General features: G+C 34.4%; 1 protein-coding gene across 3 annotated transcripts in view; it reads right to left on the bottom strand.

The window, feature by feature from the left end:
• Positions 1-22,750, bottom strand: part of PCDH15 (protocadherin-related 15) — a 1,053,047-nt gene that overhangs the window by 532,793 nt on the left and 497,504 nt on the right. For all 3 annotated transcript variants that reach the window (XM_010856569.1, XM_010856570.1, XM_010856571.1), the window contains exons 4-5: positions 18,666-18,826; positions 7,947-8,102 (exon numbers count right to left, since the gene is read on the bottom strand). In XM_010856569.1, the coding sequence (XP_010854871.1) occupies positions 7,947-8,102; positions 18,666-18,826 (317 nt within the window). The remainder of the gene's footprint in view (positions 1-7,946; positions 8,103-18,665; positions 18,827-22,750) is intronic.

Below are 22,750 nucleotides of genomic sequence, written 5' to 3'. Positions count from 1 at the left end.
GTTCTGTGTATTCTTGCCACCTCTTCGTAATATCTTCTGCTTCTGTTAGGTCCATACCATTTCTGTCCTTTATCGAGCCCATCTTTGCATGAAATGTTCCCTTGGTATCTCTAATTTTCTTGAAGACATCTCTAGTCTTTCCCATTCTGTTGTTTTCCTCTATTTCTTTGCATTGATCACTGAGGAAGGCTTTCTTATCTCTTCTTGCTATTCTTTGGAACTCTGCATTCAAATGCTTATATCTTTCCTTTTCTCCTTTGCTTTTCACTTCTCTTCTTTTCACAGCTATTTGTAAGGCCTCCTCAGACAGCCATTTTGCTTTTTTGCATTTCTTTTCCATGGGGAAGGTCTTGATCCCTGTCTCCTGCACAATGTCACGAACCTCCGTCTATAGTTCATTAGGCACTCTATCTATCAGATCTAGTCCCTTAAATGCATTTCTCACTTCTACTGTATAATCATAAGGGATTTGATTTAGGTCATATCTGAATGGTCTAGTGGTTTTCCCTACTTTCTTCAATTTCAGTCTGAATTTGGCAGTAACTTCCCCCTAGGGTTATGTAAAATGTGCTGTAATTCACATAGCTCATATTTACCAAGTTTTTTTTTTTTTTAAATCTGGGCTTCTTTTTCTGTTATCACTATTTTGTCAGCCTATATAATTTGTCACAATAATCTGGAAAACTTTTAGTCCTTCCTTAAAACACTTTATCATGTATAAGCTTCTTGTCAAATTTAATTCAAACACACACCCACACGCATACACACATACACATATGAGTGTTCTGGTGACTCGGTCAGTAAAGAATCCACCCCACAATGAAGGAGATGCAGGTTTGATCCCTGATCAAGAAGATCCCCTGGAGAAGGAAATGGCAACCCATTCTAGTATTCTTACCTGGAAAGTCCCATGGACAGAGGAGCCTGGCAGGCTACAGTCCGTGGGGTTACAAAGAGTCAGACATAGCTTAGAGACTAAACCACCACCACCACACATAAATATGCACACTTTAAATCTTTATATCACTTATTTAAGCCTGATATTATACACACACATAAATACACATAAATATAATATCAGGTTTAAATAAATGATATAAAGATAACTCATTTAAGATTGTATTTTAAAATTATTTACAAAATATACAAGTAACACCCTGGAGAAGGAAATGGCAACCCAGTCCAGTACTGGGCTATAGTCCACAGCAAAACAAAGTGTCAGACATGATTTAGTGACTAAGCAACAACATACAAGTAACATCTGTATACTAAAATCCGTGGGCTTTTTTTTTCTTTTCTACTTTAAGATTTATTACAATATTCACGAAACCCCATGAGGTGGTGTCCTAGTATTTTCATTTCTAGTTTTCACATGAGGAAACTGAAACACAGAGAAATTTTTATTTTTTCAAGATAAATGCAATTAAAAATGGTAAGCCGGCTCTAACATAGTTGGACATTTGAGTTGTCTCAGTTTTGACTATTATGGAAATACTGTCAGTGAATATTCTTGTACATGTTACTTGGTGAACATACATACCACAAGAGCAGAATTGTTGAGTCATAAGATCTCTTTTTCTTTATCTTTTGTAGAAACTACAAGCAAATCTCCAAAGTAATTGTTCCAATTTACTCCTCTACCAACAGTGTATAGAAGTTGTATTTACTCTGTATCTTTACCAAGATGTGGAATTGTACTTCCTTTCAATTAAAAGTTTAATTTAATTTAGAGTAAACTAATATAATTGAAACCTCCATATTGAAGGTGCTATGATCAGGAAATGACTTGTTACAATTTGCTTCTTGTTTGTTACAGTTTTATTTAAAAAAATTAATATTGACTTTGTCTTCAAATTTGCTAAGCTCATTTATTAATTATAATAATCTACATGTAAATACTGTTGCATTTCTATATACGCAATAATACTAGTTAGGAATAATGAGAGTTTTATATGTTATTTTCAGAATAAGTGTGAAGTTTCTAATTTAATTCTGTTTTTATTGATTGCAAGCTGAATTGCATTGTGATTAGAAAACATACTCTGTGTAATTTCAGTCATTTGGAATATGTTGACACTTCCTTTATACCTTAACATTTGGTAAATTCTTGCAAATGCTTCATGTGACTGGAAAGAATTAATTATGCAGTTGTTAGACATAGTTTTCCTTCCATAAGAACTTACCAGGTCAATGGTGCTAATACCATAGCTCAAGCATATTTTCTTACTGCTATTTTTCCCTTATCTATTTTGTGAATTACTGGGAGTGGTTTTACATTAATTACCTATTGCTACCAAAATAAATTAATGTAAATTTAGTAGCTTAAATTAGTATTCATTTGTTATTTCACAGGTAAGTTAGAAGTGGAAGGCAGGTTTCACCAAGTTAAAATCAAAGTATTGGTAGGGCTGGGTTCTTTTCTGGAGACTCTGGGAATAAGTTCAATTCTCAGCTCTTTCTTATTGGAGGGCTTCATTCATCATTCAAACCAGCAAAGGTGGCTTAATTTCTTCTTACTCTTTGATTCTCTTTGATCTCAACTCTCCTTTCTGTTTCATATTTTTCACTACTTCCTCTTCCTTCGACACTCCAGTCACAGAAATTTATCTCCTTTTAAGAGCTTGTGTGATTAGATTAGGCCCACCAGGATAATCCAGCATAATCTACTGATTAGCATCCATAACCTTAACCATATCTGTAAAGTTCTTTTGCCTGAGATTAGGATATGGACGTCTTTGAGTGACTAATATTCTACCTACCACAGGCTTTAAATGTGTTTTTAAATTATCTCTATGATGATAGATTTTTCTTTTCTCCTTTAATTCTTTCAATATCCACTTGGTTATTGCTGAGGCCATGTTATTAAGTGAAATTGCATTCACAATGGCTACAACTGTCTGGCAGATTGAACCCTCATCATTGTGAAAAGTTCCTTTTATTCTCTATTTATATATTCAAATTTTTATTTTTTATCTTTCCTTGTTAGTTCTTTAACGCCTTTTTGTAGACATATTTATTGATTGATTTATAGATATATTTATTGATTTATTTTCCTCTTATTTATTAATTTGTCTCTTTTATTCTTTATTTATATCTCCTTGTCTCTTCTAGTTATCTTCAAGAGAATAATTAGTCCCAAGTACCTAGTCTACCTCAATCAGAAAAAGAGGATTTATATTTTGTATGACTGGAAATAGTAGAGATTATGAGAATCTAAACCTCGTCAAACAGCCATGTAGTACTGCCTCTGTATATAGGATGACAAGAATCCGAAAGCAATATTACAGAAACATATTGAAGAATGTTAAGTAAGAAAAGAGAGAAGATGTGCAATTTCCTTATACATTTTATGTGTTATCTTTTAATTACACATAATAATATATATTTAAATATCTTGTTAGGAGGAAAATTTTATTTTTGCTAACTCATGGTCAATAATCTTACAAATTAGCTATCCACATCATGTTTTTTTTCTTTTTCATTGCAGAACTGAATAGGCATGATGGTGCCTTTCAGGATCTGACCTGAAGTGTGTTCTTCAGTTTCATGTCCTTCTATTCTGTCCTTTCTTAATTTAAGCTTATTGTGCAGAACTCCTTATAGTTAATTTAGTGACAATCCAGAAATACTGCTGCTGCTGCTGCTAAGTCACTTCAGTCGTGTCCAATTCTGTGTGACCCCATAGATGTCAGCCCACGAGGCTTTCCCACCCCTGGGATTCTCCAGGCAAGAACACTGGAGTGGGTTGCCATTTCCTTCTCCAACGCATGAAGTGAAGAGTGAAAGTGAAGTCGCTCAGTCATGTCCGATTCTTCGCGAGCCCATGGACTGCAGCTTACCAGGCTCCTCTGTCCATGGGATTTTCCAGGCAAGAGTGCTGGAAAGAGTACTGGACTACTAATTTAAGCAAAAACTGATAGAAACAGTTCACTAAATAAATTCAAAACACCATCAAGAAACAATAGTACTGGTAATAGACATGAAGTGTGCATTTTTGACTAGTATAAGACCACAATATAAACACTGCAATAATACAGCAGCATGAATTTTTACTTAAAACAGTTTTTTATTTATAGAATATAAATTGCTATTTTTCTAGGTCAAAAAAAGTTGAACACTGGCAAATTCCTTGAGTCCAACCTTTCGATTATATCTGAACTGTATTTCTCTGAGTTCCTAGACACTTAAAGAAATACAGTTCAGAAGCTTTATATATACAGTTGATCCGTGAACAACATGGGTTTGAATGGTATGGGTCCACTTATATGCAGATTTTTTCAACAGTAAATACTAGAGTGCTACATAATGCATGCGTCCTTTCTTCCTTTCTCCTTTCTTTTCTCTTTCTTTCTTTTTTAACTGTATACCATCTACCTGTCAAGAGAAATGCAAGAAAATATTCTTCCAGAAAGTGCCAACAAATTATCTGCAATAAATCACAGCAGGTCACAGATGCAAAGTATATTTAGGGTGATAGTCAAGGTGATAAAAAGAACAAATTAATATTGACTAAAAATATTGCCCTGTCTGTAAAGAGATCATTAAAGACCAGGACAAATATAACCTTTCCTTTACCCTGAGATTAATTCTCCACAAGCATAAGAAAACATGTTTGCCTTGATTTGTCCTTGTTTACTTTCTATTATGTCAAAAGGAATGTTTTGAAATGGGATGCATGTGTTATCAAAGACATCACTGCCAGAAAATATTTATCTTCCAGAAATTACTTAAGAATGATCAGCAACAATTAGACTGTACAACTTGTTCTTCAAACCAGCCAGACTAATTACTTAATGATACAATTGTCCAAAATTAATTGAGAGCTTCCAATGACCCAGAGAGAGAGAAAAAAAACTTTCAATATCTTCTGTCTCACAAAAATAGAATTTTAAACTTTTGTAGGCAATTCATGTGCTGTTCCAGGTCTCAATTTCCTCACAGTGAATAAGGAGAGTGACTAATCAGGACTTAAAGACACTTTTATAAATCTGTGATGATGACTTTATAACTGTCATTTGGACTGTAATGAAGCGTAAAATATTTTGGCACCAATAGTCTTAAACCTCAAATGGCTTTATTTTTATTTTTAGGAAAACATTTAGATCATTCTAGTCATAACTACCTTAACTGTATGTTTTGTACTGAAAGAAGAAACAGCATGGAAAATATCTTGCAGCCTTTCACAGAGTGAAATACATTTTATTTAATTTTATTTTAGAGGTAGCACTGTAGTTGCAGTATATATATAAGCACCCATATACACACATACATATAAATATATATGTGTATATATAAAATTGCAATATATTTGCCCTGATGGAGAGATAAATATATAGATAAAGATACATAGATAAACTCATTCAAGACAATTAAACTAAAAATTATTCAAAAATAGGATGAGAAAAATAGCTAAATTTCATTTTTTCTTATAATTATGCTTTGGTGTTTAAATAAACTTTGTATTCTTTACAAGAAAATTGATATGAGAGAGTACAAACAAAATCAATGAAGGAAAATATCAATTCCACATGTTCCACAAAAACGGTAGAAAATCTGACCATAGTATCAGTGTGATAGGATTGTCTCAATTGGTTTTGGGAAACACATTGGGAGAAAAACATAATTAGGCAGTTTTGTATTGAAATCTTACCTCTCCAAAATAATATTTAAGATAAAATGTTTAATGTTTCTACAAATTGTATCATTCTAATTGCATTTAACCAGATGACATAGGAGTTTAGAGTTTGGAGAAACTGAAAATCAATGACTGTGTATAGCTCAGGATGAGTATAGAAACAGGAAATGGAAATGGGTCATGAGATGAACTTTAAAAAATGAATAAAACTTGGAGACTTGCAATGTATGGAGGATTCCCTTCTAAGTAAATTGAAGAGTGTGAGTAAAGCCAAATAAATGAGTATATTTGTAAGATATGAGGAAGTTAATCTGAACAGAATGTGTATTATCAGAGAGAAACTGAACTTAAGAATACATTGACAAAAGATCAGATAATAGAAGGCTTTGAAAGTCAGCTGGTGGAGACAGATGATCTTTATCTTGATAATAATGAGAAATTATCTAATTTTTTAACAGAAGAATGACACAATTAAAATAGTATTGGAAAAGTTAGTTTTTAGCAAAGTGCTGAAAAAAATTGGAGTGGGGGTAGAAGTAGTCAAATTATATAGAATACTTTGAATGTAAATTGAACTTTATAAATTTTGTTTTAGAAAATAAAGACATGTATCCAAGAACAGTTAAACATGGTACAAGACTGGATTTTAAAATTAGGCCTGTTGCCTAAGATAATTTATCTTTCACTTTATATTCAAATAAAACTAGCAATCGAACAAAGTAAAAACTCATTCAGAAAGTATAGTTTAGATGCTAAAATAAAATGCTAAATAATTATTATATAACATGATTAATTACATTAATTAGCATTTGTCTGTTTTAGCAGAAATCTGTTAAGTAAAAGGTAGCTCAAAAAGGTTGAGCATTGACTGATAAGTAGCTTTCCCTGTTAAACTTTAAAGCTTATTTTTTAATGCAATAAAATCTAGAAATTCTCAGATTATGAGAAATATAATTTCTTTAAATTGTAATGAACAGAAGAATGTTGAAATAAATAAGACACATTTTAAATAATTTCAAAAATAATGTAGAAGTTATAGGCGCAATGCTGTTTTAATGCTCAAAGTGTACTGATTTCCTCTTATAAAGTAGATATGTATTTTTAAGATTAAAAAATAGACATCATAGAAGGAATATGATTTGCTAAATTAGAGGCTATTAAAAATGTGGTTCATTTTTTGTGTCTACATTACATATAATAGATATTAGAGATACTTTAGAAACATTTTATAATTTAATGGAATGCCCCCAAATTAATATAATAGTCACCATTAAAAATAGTAAGATTAAAAGGATTCTTGGCTTGTGGATTTTGGCTCAAAAGGAAAACAAAAGTAAACAACAAACAACAAAAAAAGCATGTTCTAGTGGTGAAGAACCTGCTTGCCAATGCAAGAGACATAAGAGATGTGGATCCGATCCCAGAGTTGGGAAGATACCTGGAGAAGGGCACAGCAACCCATTCCAGTATTCTTGCCTGGAGAATCCCATGGACATAAGAAGTTGGTGGGCAACAGTATATAGGGTCGAAAAAAGTCAGACACAACTGATATGACTTAGCACAGCACAATAAAATCAGTAATACTACTTTTTAAATATTTTTTAGATAATTTGATGAGCATTTTTATAATAAATTTAGTTTTTAATTATATTTAATTATTTTTAATGTGCCAAAACTTGATTTCAAAATTGAGGAAATAACTTTAAATTAATAAAATCTTAAATATGTATTTTCTTCTAGTACTTAATTACAGCTACCACCTCAGAGATACAAAATAAAAAAATTAGTCTGTCTCATTTTACAATAAGAATACTGCTGCTAAGTCACTTTAGTCATGTACAACTCTGTGCGACCCCATAGATGGCAGCCCACCAGCCTCCCCCGTCCCTGGGATTCTCCAGGCAAGAACACCAGAGTGGGTTGCCATTTCCTTCTCCAATGCATGAAAGTGAAAAGTGAAAGTGAAGTCGCTCAGTCATGTCTGACAATAAGAATAGCTGCTGATAAACCTTAGCAACCATGTATGTATATAGATTCAGACATTAAATTGTCCAAGATGATACAAATATCAATATTTTGGTCATTATTATAAATAATTCTTTTTTTCTGTAGCAAAGTGAATTCCTAAAACCATATTAGAAGTCACTCAGACCTTATTCTTCTAAAGCACTATTTTTGAAATGTTCTGTTGGTATTTCTAAACAGTTTATTATTTTATTACTACAGAGGGATGATTTCAAAATACTTATAATATGCAGTCAGTTACACATATTGATAAAAAGGAAACAGAGAAAGGTGGAAAGAAACTGACCTCATTTACTGTGGCATAGTAGCTTTCATGCTTGAATGTGGGTGAGTTGTCATTTCTGTCTCTCACCACAATTCGAACTTCATGGTAGATAACAGTGCCCACTTTTTTGTTGATGCACTGAACTTGCACCACAAGAGAGTGTATGTTCATTGGAGGCTGCAACACAGAAATTGCATCTTTTAAAAAAACAATTGAAACTGAAGTCTCTCATTATTGTCAAAGTACTTATTTAATAAAATATTCTATACTTATTTACTTTTAAATTATATTAATCTATAAAAATTGATCAATTTTATATGATTTTATGGATGAGAAGACAATCATGATTACTTCATTGTTCAATTAAAAAAAATAGGATCTCAGGTAGCATTCTGTTCACAATTACAGGACTAGCAATGAACACAGTCACAAAAGTGATGGCTGAGATTTGCTGGGATGCCACAAATTTTGGCCTTTAAAAAAGTCAAAGAAGCAATGACATAAGCTTCTAATTTATAAAAGTAATGTATAAATGATAATATACATAGGGTAGAGAGATAATAAAATTTGCATTTATATTTTTCTAAAATATTTAATGTTCATATCTGATATAAACCAATATATAGATAACCAAAAGAAGAGAATCCATTCACAACCCAAATTTATTAAATCTATACAGTTAAAGTTTATTTTTAATCTTTTCTTCTCTGCAAAAGTAATTTGTCTTATACACACACACACACAAGATTATCATCCCATGTTCATGCTTGCAAATATAGATTTACTATAGCAGTTTGATGTATACTACTATGAATCTATAGTATGTATTCCATTATAAATCTATAGCTCACTTGGTCTAAGTAAAAACTTATAATGATATGTTTACTGTTGTTAGTTTTTGTCATTTTAAGCAATATTTCAATAAACATTTTATACATAAGTAGGTGCTAATTTGTCTAATAATTTTATGATACAGTTCTACAAAGGGAGAATTTTCACCAAGGAGGCACTTATTACTCAGGTGCTGACAAAGGGCTTGCAGGAGTATGATACGCACCTGCATCTCTGACTCTAGATATGCAAAGTAATGACACAAAATATTTCTTTGTCATTTTTAAAATCTTTTCAGAGTTTATAAAATTATCTTTGCATGTAATTTTATTAGTGTGATCTATTCTGACCACCTTGTTTAGAATGCCATGCCTCCAATCTGCTCTTTCCTCTCAACTTCCCCTCTATTTACTGTTTTTACTGCTTTTTTCATGCACCGCATGGCATATTATACATTTTATATATTTGTTGTAGTGTTTTTCTCTTTACTGCACTGGAAGTTTCATAAAGCTGGGGATGCTAGTTTGGCCATGACTTGATCTCTCTACACAGTAACTAGCCCGGTGCCTAGAACACGTGGCTGAGTACTGTCGGAGCTGTACCACTTGGCTTGTAGCCGTGCTCCCATAACGTATGAATTATATGATCTAGATGCAAAGTCTCTCTGTGCTCAGTCTGTTCATCTCTAAAAATGAAGATAACAATAAATGCTGATATGACAGACTTATCATAATAATTATCAGTAAGTATTATACGAACTTATCCAGTGCTAGGAACATAGTAACACTTAACATGCAAACTAGCTTTTACTTATAAAAAGCTAAATTTCCAAAAGTGTAAAAAAAAAAAGAATCTACAAAATACAAACAGATCATCCTGAATTATAAAACAAAATGTTAAATATTTGGATTAAAACCAATTTAAAGATATAGCAGGCTTCCTAGGCGGCACTAGTGGTAAAGAACCATCTGCCAAGGCAGGAGACTTAGAGAGGCGAGTTCGACCCTGGGTCGGGAAGATCCCCTGGAAAAGGGCATGGCAACCCATTCCAGTATGTTTACCAAGAGAACAATGGAGAGAGGAGCCTGGTGGGCTACAGTCCATGGGATCGCAAAGAGCGGGACTGAATCAACTTAGCATGCATGCACAGAAAGATATAGGACAATAATTACCAGAATTAAGAATGTCACATTTCTAATGAGAAGAACATTGTAGAAACATGCCTAACCTGAAAAAAAACATTGTTTAATATCAAGGTATATTTATGGCCAATAAAGAGAAAGGCAGTTGAATTGTATTATACCTGGTTGAATAATTGCATCTAGAAAGAGTAACTAGAAGCATCATTATATGGAGGAAGGTCTCTAATAAAGTGCCACACAGCTTTGAGTTCTAATCTAATGTCTTCTCTAATTCACTTAAAAAAATTTTTTTTTGGCTGTACCACACATCATATGAGATATGAGTTTCCCAACTGGAGATGGAATACATGCCCCCTGCACTGGAAGTGCAGAGCTTAACCTCTGACCACCAGGGAAATCCTTCCAATTCACTTTAAATAACTAACATATACAAAGGTATTAAAGTCATGTGTATAAAAATCTGTGAATACCATGAATACCACAAGCCCAGAAAGATACATAGCACATTTAATGATACAAAACAAGGTTCAAAATCATTTTAATGAGTCAATAATAAGTTTCAAAACCATAAATGTTTATAATAATTAATTAAAATCACCTTATTTGTATTAGAAACAAAACTTATTGCCCAAATATAATAATAAATGGCTACAAACATTAATATGAAAATATAATTATAAAATTTGGATGAGTAAAAGAAGAGTTTACATGCCAACACTAAATAATACAATGTTGAATAATAATACAAATTACTTCATATGCATTAATAATAGATGAAGGAATAGGTGGATTACAATAAGCACCAATTCAAGGACAAATAGGATGTGAAGTCTAGTTACACTGAGAATGTGTGATAAAACTCAAAATGTCTAAATTAAAAATCACAAGATTAATCATACATCTGAATGGTTGTTATGAAAAGATCAATTAGTTTATTCATTGTAGTCTCAGTGGGCAGAAATAAGATTAATAAATTAAAAGTATTACAAAGCATATGTTTTCAATGTAAGCAGAGATTTTCTAATAATCCAAAGTGGGACAGAAAAGAATGAACTATCCAAAAAGTAAAGCCACATCACTGAAAATCAGCACATTTGAGGCTAAAACATAACTTAAAAGACTAGATCTGAGAAATTTTCTGGAAAGAATTTGGATTAGATGATCTCCATTTTTACAGTGGATTATTATTTTACAGTATTTATCTTCATAGACTTTTTAAGAAAAATCCTGTCTAACTCAATTGTAAAGTAAATAACAGCCCCTCTGACACACCTCTTGAAGACAATCAGGTGACAATTAGCCCCTCTGACACACCTCTTGAAGACAATCAGGTGACTATTAGCCCCTCTGACACACCTCTTGAAGACAATCAGGTGACAATTTATGTTCTAAAGTTATTTATCTTTTAACATTGCAAAAGAGACCTATAAAACCATTCCATACCAGAAAGGTCATAATCTTTGCAAGTAGAGAATCAAATGTAGTGTGCTGAGTCCCCATTTAGTCCTGCTAAGTGCCCGTAAATTAGATATAATCAGGTCACCTGGAACTCTTGTCACTAACAATTTTAGTTCCCTATGCAAATGTTAGTAGCATAGATAGAACTTGGCTTGCAATAAATTCCAACCATAATGGATCATGATGAAGGCAAGAATTCCCGGTGGCTAATACATAACACTCATTGTGATCTCACATTGAAATAGATTCTATTCTTCTATATAAGATGGTCATAAAAATACCAAGTACAGTTCCACCAAGGCTATTAGTGAGAGTCAAGGGGTTCCAACAAACTTAGGAATGTTAGGAAAATTCTGGTTTATTTTTAATAACTGGTGGCAAAAATAAGTCATGGCAATTCTATCTTCTCTGATTCTCTTAATTTGCTTAATTCGTGAAACAAATCAGAAAAAAATAATGTTGTATATAAATTATTTGATGGTAATTATTTAGAGTGATTACCATCATATTTCCCTAGACATACAAATCATTTTCCAAATTTAAAGACAATTGTTTAGTATGGTGTGAAAGTGAAAGGCACTCAGTCATGTCCAACTCTTTGTGAACCCATGGATTACATAGTTCATGGAATTCTCCAGGCCAGAATACTGGAGTGGATAGTCATTGCCTTCTCCAGGGGATCTTTCGGATCCAGGGATTGAACCCAGGTCCACTTTAAATGTATACTTGTATATCCATATGTTATGGATATATGTTTTTTTTGTTTGTTTGTTTGTTTTTTACATAATCATAAATGCGCAGTCTTCACAAGAGACATCTGGCAGCCCCTTCCTCTCTGAAACCAGCTGGTGATATTTTACTCTGGTTTAACCTCACCTGAATTTGACCTAAACAGTAGTTACTGGAGGATATCCTGCTCAACCCAGGATGTCTAGACAAACTCCACTTCCTGCAATAGAGGTGACTGAAGGTAGGATATGTCATGGCTCAGCTGGTGTGCGGATTTCAAGGGAACACTGGGGACAGGAAGTAAGCACGGGCTAGGCTAGAACAAATGACCTAATGAAGGATTAATTCTGTAGTGAGAGTCAACAACTCAAATTACAGTGGCCAGGAGGAGTATGGAGAACAGAGATTTGATCCTGCCAACAATGACACACAAGGAGATCTGTCAAGTGGAACTTGGCAGCACAAGTCTCCAGGCAGAAATGATACAGAGTCACAAGGTGGGCCGAGCCTCAGGCCCAGGGGTCTGTCCACTTTAGGGGTGCAGCAGGGACTGGCAAGAGAAGGACTGGACTGCTGCTTCTGGGCAGAAGGTCTTGGAAAGAGGGAGATTAATTGTCAAGGTCATGCTAATCTTTCCAAAATGTCTTCAGTCCTACAAAGGCAAACTGAATACAGGGGAGAAGTTCAGTCCTGCGAAATGGCAAATACAATGAGAGATGCACAAACTGAAGCTAGCGAGGCATGGGAATCAGTAGAGTTCACTAGGGTCACGACAGGTAAACCCATCTCAGACTTCCCTCTTCTGTGGGTTGCACTGGTTGATGAATCTGGAAGCCCAGACCCCAAGTCTCACCAGAGCAGGGGTGGGGAAGACAAGAGCTCAAAGCCCATAGTGTGTCTGCCAGCTACCATGGAAATGGGTTTCATCCATCATTGTTTCTCCTCAAAATGTTCATTCTGGATGGCTTCAGGATGAGCTGGCACAACTGGTAAGAAGATGGCAGTGGCTCAAATATTCCTCCTGCCTGCTTGCTGTCATTGCCAGTAGGTCCCGGGTCCTGTGTCCATGTGGCAAGCCGCAGAGGAAGTCTGAGAAGGTGCACGCCAGCCATATATATACATGTGTGAATATATTTTGACATACACAGATAAAGTTCAGGAATGATATGTACCAACAGTTGATGAAAATGATCTTTGCAAAGTAAGGTTGAGAGTAAAATGTAAAGGAAGAATTTTTGAATAAGAAATTTTTTAATTTGAAAAAAATTGTTGTACAATCAATTAGTTGCAAAATGCAAAGTGAAGCATTTATAAATAATGTATTGATGTGAACAGTGTTGATTATAGCATACATATTTAGTCTAAGGAGAAATGAGATTTTTCTAGAAACAACAATATTTGGATTATTTAATAATTTAAATGGAAAATAAGTATTTAGCCAACTTGAATAAGAATAGATTTTATTTTTCATAAAGCAAAGGCAAAAGTTATTTACTCCTCATTGTAATGAAAGGATGTTACCATGATTTTTCTTCCCACATACATACTACTTTTTACAAAATTTTTTAAAAAATATTTACTTCAAAAATTAAACTGGAAGATAGTGAAAAGAAAAAAGATGTAATGTGCTATAGAAATGTTTTTTAAATGATGAAGCAAAACTTAACATAAATGGCTGGCCAGAGTTAAAAGTGTACTTTACAAATTAAACTTTCACAATTAATGGCATATTTAAAGAAGTTGCCTAAAATAAAAAGTACCTATTTGAAAATATTATTAGATATATGTAATATACAGAAACTTGTAGGTTTTTCACAATCAACTATTAAGGACATTACATTTATTTAATTGTACTTATTTATGCAAAGTTCAACATGCGTTAAGATTAATATGACATAGTCCTTGTACATTAAGCAAATTCCATAAAACTGATATGAGACAAATATAGATAACTGTTGCCTGGAGAATCCCAGGGACAGAGAAGGCTGTTGGGCTGCCGTCTATGGGGTCGCACAGAGTCGGACACGACTGAAGCAACTTAGCAAGCAAGCAATAATGTAAGTTAAAAAAGAATTTTGAAGGAGTTCCGTGTCAGTCCAGTGGTTAGGACTCAGTGCTTTTACTGCTGTGGTCCAAGTTCAATCCCTGGTAGGGGAACTAAAATCCTGAGAGCCATATGATGTGGTCAAAAAAAAAGAAAAAGAGAGACAGAGTTTCAAAGGCTCTGGAGTTTACAATAAGAAATTACATATCAGTGTTACTATTAGGAAATACTTTTATGTAGAGGGTAGCATTTTGAGACATGTCTTGGTAGTAGATAACATCCAACTGATGGTAATAGATAAAGGTCATTTCAAAGCATAAGCTCAAAAACAGTATCAGGGAAGGCATGAAAAAAAAATTAGATTATGTTGAAAGTGAAAAAGTGAAAGTTTTTCAGTCATGTTTGACTATTGGTGACCCCATAGACTATACAGTCCATGGAATTCTCCAGGCAAGAATGGATAGCCTTTCCCTTCTCCAGGGGATCTTCCCAACCCTGGGGTCCAACCCAGGTCTCCCTATTGCAGACAGATTCTTTACCAGCTGAACCACAAGGGAAGACCAAGAATATCGGAGTGGGTAACCTATTCCTTCTCCAGTGGATCTTTTTGGCTCAGGAAGATCATGCTGAGAGAACAGTTGTTAGGTTAGTTTTCCTGGATTTGAGAATATATGTTTCTAAATAAAAGGAATAGATTGATAGAATTTAGGAAATGTCAAGGCTGAAATAAAACAGTTTGCAATGAAAATTCATCTACTGAAAAGGCCAGAACTCTGCTTTGAGACACTAAAACTGGAACAATTTGAATTGTGAAATATAGTAAGGAGAACTACTAGGACATGGTTCCAAAGTCAAATGAGAATTAAGAGGGCTTGTACTGGAGTTATGCTGTTGGCAAATGCAGAACATACTATGGAAATAAAAGTACAAAACTTAGTAGTTAAATGCATATTGGCTGGGAATAGACGTCAAAGCTCTTTGTCTACCTACCAACTTTGAGTCTAAAAGAAGAGATGTCAAGATATTTGGATTGTTTCATGCCCTTAGAGTAGAAGAATTAATATAGTTAAAATGGCCATAATACCCAAAGCAATCCATAGATTTAATGTGATCTCTATGGAATTACCCAAGACATTTTTCACAGAACAAAAATAAATAATCCTAAAATTAATATGAAACCACTGAAAGACCCAAAGCAATTCATAGGAAAAGGAACAAAGCAGAAGTCATAACCCTCACAGACTTCAGACAATACTAAAAAGCTATAGTAATCAAAAAAAGCATGATATTGGCACAAAAACAGACATATGGATCAATGGAACAGAATAGAGAGAGCAGAAACAAACCCACACACCTATGGATAATTATCTTTGGAAAAGAAGGGAAGAATATACAATGGGGATAGGCAGTCTCTTCAGCAAGCAATGTTAGGAAAGTTGAAAAGTCACATATAAATCAATGAAATTAGAATACACGCTTACACCATACACAAAGATAAAACAGCTTAGACTTAAATATTCTTTTTTTTTATTTTATTTTTAAACTTTACAATATTGTATTAGTTTTGCCCAACATATATTCTTAAGACATGACACTATAAAGCTCCTAGAACAGAACACAGGCAAAACATTCTCTGACATAAATCTTACCAATTTTTCTTTTTTTAGGTCAGCCTCCCAAGGCAACAGAAATAAAAGCAAACAAATAAATGGGACCTAGTTAAACTTGCAAGCTTCTTTACAGCAAGAAAAACCATAAACAAAAGGAAAAAGTCTAAAGCCTGGGAGAAAATATTTGTGAATGACATGACTAATAAGAATTTAATTTCTAAAATATACAAACAGTTCATACAACTCAACAACAAAATACAAGCAGCTCAATGAGAAAATGGACAGATGACCTACATAGACATTTCTCCAAAAAGACATGCAGATGGCCAATAGATGGCATAAAAAGATGTTTATCATCACTAACTATTAGAGAAAGGCAAATCAAAACTACAATGAGGTACCACCTCACACTGGTCAGAAAGGGCATCATTAAAAGGTCTACAAACAACAAACAGAGTGATTCCAAAGAGAAAGTAATTTACCAGTAAATAAGCCAAATGCAATCCAAAAGTCTACAAGCAATAAGTGCTGGAGAGGATGTGGAGAAAAGGGAACCCTCTTACACTGTTGGTGGGAATGCAAACTAGTACAGACACTATGGAGAACAGTGTGGAGATTCCTTAAAAAACTGGAAATAGAACTGCCATACGACCTAGCAATCCCACTGCTGGGCATACACACCAAGGAAACCAGAGTTGAAAGAGACATGTGTACCCCAATGTTCATCGCAGCACTGTTTATAATAGCCAGGACGTGGAAGCAACCTTGATATCCATCAGCAGATGAATGGATAAGAAAGCTATGGTACATATACACAATGGAGTATTACTCAGCCATTAAAAAGAATACATTTGAATCAGTTCTAATGAGGTGGATGAAACTGGAGCCTATTTTACAGAGTGAAGTAAGCCAGAAAGAAAAACACCAATACAGTATACTAACTATATATGAAATTTAGAAAGATGGTAACGACAACCCTGTATGCAAGACAGCAAAAGAGACACAGATGTATAGAACAGTCTTTTGGACTCTGTGGGGGGGGGGGGGGGGGATGATTTGGGAGAATGGCATTAAAATATGTATAATATCATATAAGAAACGAGTCGCCAGTCCAGGTTCGATGCAAAATACAGGAAGCTTGGGGCTGGTGCACTGGGATGACCCAGAGGGATGATATGGGGAGGGAGGTGGGAGGGGGGTTCAGGATGGGGAACATGTGTACACCCGTGGCGGATGCATGTTGATGTATGGCAAAACCAATATAATATTGTAAATTAAAAAAATAATAATAATAAATTTTAAAAAAGGGACAAGATACAAAATGACATTGGCTTAAATTAGACAAATATATTCTATAATTCTACAAACATGCTACATTATAAAATTCATATGACTTGGATATGAATATTCCTAATTAAAGCCAGTAAAAGATGCATTGTGGGAATGGGCAAACTAAGTAGAGGGAGTCAATTGTATGGTGATGGATAACAATTAGACTTGTGGTGGTGACTACCCTGTGGTGTAAACAGATGCTGAACTCTAATGTTATACACCTGAAACCAGATATAAAAAAGAAGGGTGTCTGTGAGTAACACAGCTTGGGGAGACTCTTGCAGCTTGCCAATTTGTGCCATTATTCAAATTGTTTTTATAAAAGCAAGACTGACTATAAGACAAGACAAGGCAAGATAAATTCTAAGATAACAGCTGTCCTTATTCCATTTTAGACGGTCTTAGCAACCCAGGCAAAACTCTGATTTGTGGGGTGCAAAGAATGTTGCTATGATTAAAGGACACAATGAGTGAGGGCAATGGTAGAAATGAGAACAGCATCAGAGCTGACTTTTCCCCTCTAGGTTGAACACAACAGATCCATTCCTATTCTCCCCTTGTCACCTCCTTTCACATCTGCCCCAACTGCTCAGTCACTGAATTATGGGCCTCTCCCACTGTACAAGGGCAACCCATTCTGGTGGGAGAGTTTTATTACTGCCCACCTCACCACAAAGTTCTTAAAGAGTTTGAATTTAGATGTGAAATAGATGAGGGAGTCATATACTCCTCATCATATTTGAAGTGGCTCATAAATCCCAAACACTGTAGGGAGATGATTCAGGTTCATTAGGTTGAGTATCTGACATTTGAATTTTATAGAATGGAAATTTGGGAGTAGGCAATGTGATGTACTTCTTGAGTTTTCACAAGGTCCTGTACAATTACTGCTTATGACACCCCCGTATGTACATATTCACACATGCTTTTCTTGGCACTCAAGACTAGAATACAAATGAGTGAAAATAAAGTTGCATTAGAGAGCTACTTAAGTCTATTCAAGTTTTTCAACTTTTTCAGAAAGAAGACACTTAACTTTGGTTATGTAGATGCTCTTAATATCTAAATACTTAGGTATGCCTGAGAATTACGGGGCTGAGACATTGCCAGGAAACTTCTGCTCAGCTTCTTTTAATTTTTGTCAGCTTTGTAAGCACATTGCCACTCACCTCTCAACCAACACTTACTGCTTGTAAGAGCAGCCTCTTGTTGGCAATCCAAGGGAACTTTCTGTCCTCAAGCCAATACCTAGTTGTGCTCTTAAACTTTGCCATGAATTAGGCTGGGCTTATCCTACTTTTCCAAGGTTACCACCCATTTATTCTGAGCACTATGCTCTCTCCTTATTCAGATATTTGATAAACTTCCAAGATTTCAGAAGAGACAAACAATGGTTCTCTCAGACAGATGGTCCTTCTTCTTTTCTTATTCTTCTTTCAAGGAGTTTAAAAAAAAATATTTTTGTTGACGAACACTGAAAATAAACTCAAATTATACAATGAAAATTTGATATATTAACAAACACATGCAAATATTTAAATTATAATAGAGTTGTAATAGAGGGGCAAAGAAGAAAAAAAAACAATGTACTAACGTCTCTATCCAAAACTCTGCCTGTGCTGTTCAGGAAAAGCATTTGTTTGACAGGATCCAACAATACCCAGTAATCCACGTTGTCCTTTAAAGAGAGTTCTATGGTTGGGTCTGGTCCTCCAGCAGTCCCTTTGATCAGCATGTTATCCACCAGAATTGTACCTGCAAACCAAAGAAAGTTATTTGAAAATACATTCTACATGTATGCATTCTTCATCAAGGTTCATAAACTCATACCCTGGCTGACTTGCATATCTGTTTCAAAGCAGAAGATATTCAAACTTTTATCTGGCATGATATAGAAAATGCTCTGTTTCAAAAAGGCAAAAAAAAAATTCTTTGTAATGCTATTTGTAAATGATATTTTAAGAAGATGAGGTGCAAGGCAGAGATTCAAACACTTGGTGAGTTTCACCATCTATTTCTTGTTTCCTTTTAAGAGCATCAGTGTGTTCTCCTCCCTGTCCATCACTTCTCACAGGAGTTATCACTGAATTTTATCCTGAACAAAAGAAAAAGCCTATGATAACAGAGGCTGATACTTCAGTTCACTCAGTAAGACTTCTGATATGAAAAAAGATATCCTGAAAGTAAGAGAAAGGAAGAAAAAGGAAAAGATAAAGAAGTAGCAGAGACTCCCATGGTGAGAACTACTTCTTTTCTCTTTTATCTTACAGCAAATCCATGAAACATAAATCTTAATGTGAAAGGCAAAACTAATGTGCAGATACACAAGAGAAGCTGTTCTTCTTTAAGACATGTCTGGAGTACTCAGCTAGAACAACATACTATTTTAATGTCACATTTCAATGCTTGCTTTCTTATTATTCTTCCAGTGGGCTGAATTTTAGACATTTGGTGAATAAGAGAGTAGATTTCTAGTCTCTCCTACTCTTGTTAAAGAGTTCATATATTTTATAAATTGAACACAAACAGCACTGATGCAATTCAAAACCCCCCTTTTCCCCTCATATTGCAATGATTCCTTCGACAAACAAGGCACTATAACTTACAGCAATCATTTTCAGCTGATCCATTTTATTAAACTTACGGCATAAAGAAGAGTTGTGACTATGCAAATAAAAATGTACCCTCCTAAGAACATTTGAATAAATAGGCTTTATCTAGAGAATTCAGTGCTTTAGGATAGTATACAAGAATCCATAGATAATCTATAAATTTGAATCTAGCTTGAATAATAATAATACAAAATGCATTTGTTGCATTTCCTTAAGGCATAAAATTGGCCTAAATATTATATCATTGCATAATTATAAACAAAAGGGAGAGTCTCTTGAAGATTTTTCTTAGAATGTTAATAATAGTAATAATAATCTATAATGTTTATCATATTATTACCAATGAGCTTTATTTCACTACAGAATGCTGAGAGGCACCATTCTTCTTTCACAGTGATATATCTAAGTAATATTTAAATACTTCAATGTTTTGGCCACCTGATGAGAAGAGCTGACTCACTGTAAAAGACCCTAATGCTGGGAAAGATTGAAGGTGGGAGGAGAAGGAGACAACAGAGGATGAGATGGTTGGATGGCATCACCAACACAACTGACGTGAGTTTGAGTAGGCTCTGGGAGTTGGTGATGGACAGGGAAGCCTGGCATGCTGAAGTCCATGGGGTTGCAGAGTCGGACACCACTGAGTGACTGAACTGAACTTAATTGAACTGAATATTTGAATACACACACACACACACACACACATACTTTTCTAAATGGCGTTCTATTTACTTTTACTTTTGCACATATTAGTGCACATACATTTAAATATATGAGTGAAACTGATCCTTCTTTTTTTTAAAAAACTGAATTGGCAAATATATAACCTACAGATAGTCAAAAGCACAGATCAGACAATGGTGGCATTTTCTTGTCTACAAATATGTTCTGTGCCTGAGTATATACACTCTTTTACAAATGCTTCACATAGCTAACCTTTGAAAAGTTATTCAGTCTGTGTTTTCAATATGTAATTAACAAATTAAATAAGATTCTATTTTCTGTCTAGAAAAATAAATGTATAATAAGTACATCAATTAACAAGTAACATTTATGCCTTGATTCAATAACGCATAATAGAATTTTAGCAGTTCTTCCTCTAGTATACATATATACTATGAGGGACACAAAGAGAGGGCATAATAAAGCATGGTTAAAATCATAAAAAAGAAATTAACTTAGTTTTACACTCATATTATAGAGGTGAAGAAAGCAGATCTTGGAACTGACAGAGATAAAATCCGATCTTGGATTCACCATTTACTAGCCATGTGAAGGTGGATAGATTACTTAACTCCACTCACCTTCAGTTTCCCTCCTCTACAAAACCAAAATGGGTAAAATAGAAGAGGTAACTTTTTATTATGACACCACATGCATGTACTTGGAAAAAAAAAAATGTGTTCTTATATTGAAAGCACTAACAAAAGCTTAAACAACCCCAGTAAAAATACTAACATGGTTAAATATTTAATGATATTTTCTCCAAGCATCATAGTCAATCTTTCAGCCTTAAATACTGGGGTTTATGCTTCTTCCTTCAAAAAGTAGTTATTGAGAGTCATTTGCTTCTAAATGGACTTGGTGGCTTGGTGATAAGAGAATCTGCCTGCCAATGTAGGAGACAGGGGTTTGATCCCTGGGTCAGGAAGATCCCCTGGAGAAGGAATTAGCAACCCACTCCAGTATTCTTGCCTGGGAAATCCTGTGGACAGAAAACCCTGGTAAGCTGCAGTCCATGGGGTCACAAAAGAGTCTTAGTGACTAAATACTAAGTTTTAGTTTAGTGACTTACTAAAAGTGACTAAACGTTTTAGTGGCTAAACAACAACAAAATGCTTCCAACGACAGACTTTTTTCAACGAAATTGAAAAATCTGATCGAGCACTTAAGCTTTCTTCATTAATCTATTGTTTTAAACTTGGAAAAACAGTTTCACAGCTTCTTCATCTGTACCCATAGCTTCTTCCATATTAGCATAGTATCAATCATAGCCACTAATGTAAACTCTAGTTGCATTAAAGGTGCTGCAGTAGATTTTCAGCTTTTGTATTAAGATTCTCTTACATAGCTATTTATTTTTAACTATGATAAAATTGTGCCCAGTTCAGTTTAGTTCAGTTGCTCAGTAGTGTCTGACTCCTTGCGACCCCATGAATCGCAGCACGCCAGGCCTCCCTGTCCATCACCAACTCCCAGAGTTCACTCAGACTCACATCCATCGAGTCAGTGATGCCATCCAGCCATCTCATCGTCTGTCATCCCCAGAATATATCAAAACAGAAATATACTATAAAATAACTTATGAATCAATAAAACTGCCTCCTTATACCAGCCCCATTCCCCTTCTTACAAGGTGTATAAGGTAATTTGCATCAAAGAAGAGCCTGTTAGGTTGGTCGGGGACTAAGTGAGATAATGCATGTGAAGTACTGATTGCAGTCCTTGGTACAGAAAAAAAAAAAAAAACAAACAAACTGCAAAATGTGAATTATGGTTATTGCTCTTAATGTTATTAACTCCATCTTGCAAGAGAAAGCATTTGAAACTAAAGCAAAATGACTTATTTTATGTTCCAGCAGTTTTTATAAACCAAATCCACGTTTCATGCTACAAAGCTAAGATAGGTGTGGCAAGCTGTGTGGAGAATTTAAATGGGCTCAAAAGATTTGAATGCAAAGTATCCACTCTGGGAAGTTAGAAGGCAGGGAGAGAATGCACACTGTAGAAAAAATTTATAAAGATAACTCCTTGTCTCTGGTGAATGACAGTCCATCCAAGGATTGATAGGTGAGTCATCCAGGCCTGCTCACTTGGAAGTGACTCGTTTTTTCCACTTAGTAACATTAGACAGTTTTGATTTTTCTCAAAGAAGCTAAATTTAGATTTCATGGCAAGAAAAGGATCTTATTCAACAAATTCATACTCATAGTGATCTTTAGATTGAATACTTTTTACTCATCCCCAGCATATGTTTGATTCTATTAGGGACTAAACACACATATACACACATATACATTATATATTAGAGGAACTAAAGTCATAATTGGATATTTAATATTTCCAT

The sequence above is a fragment of the Bison bison genome, unplaced genomic scaffold, assembly GCF_000754665.1.
Source record: "Bison bison bison isolate TAMUID 2011002044 unplaced genomic scaffold, Bison_UMD1.0 scf7180017864372, whole genome shotgun sequence".
Classification (NCBI taxonomy): Eukaryota; Metazoa; Chordata; class Mammalia; order Artiodactyla; family Bovidae; genus Bison; species Bison bison.
The sequence above is the reverse complement of the archived record's forward strand: the minus strand, read 5'-3'. Positions and strand labels throughout refer to the sequence as shown.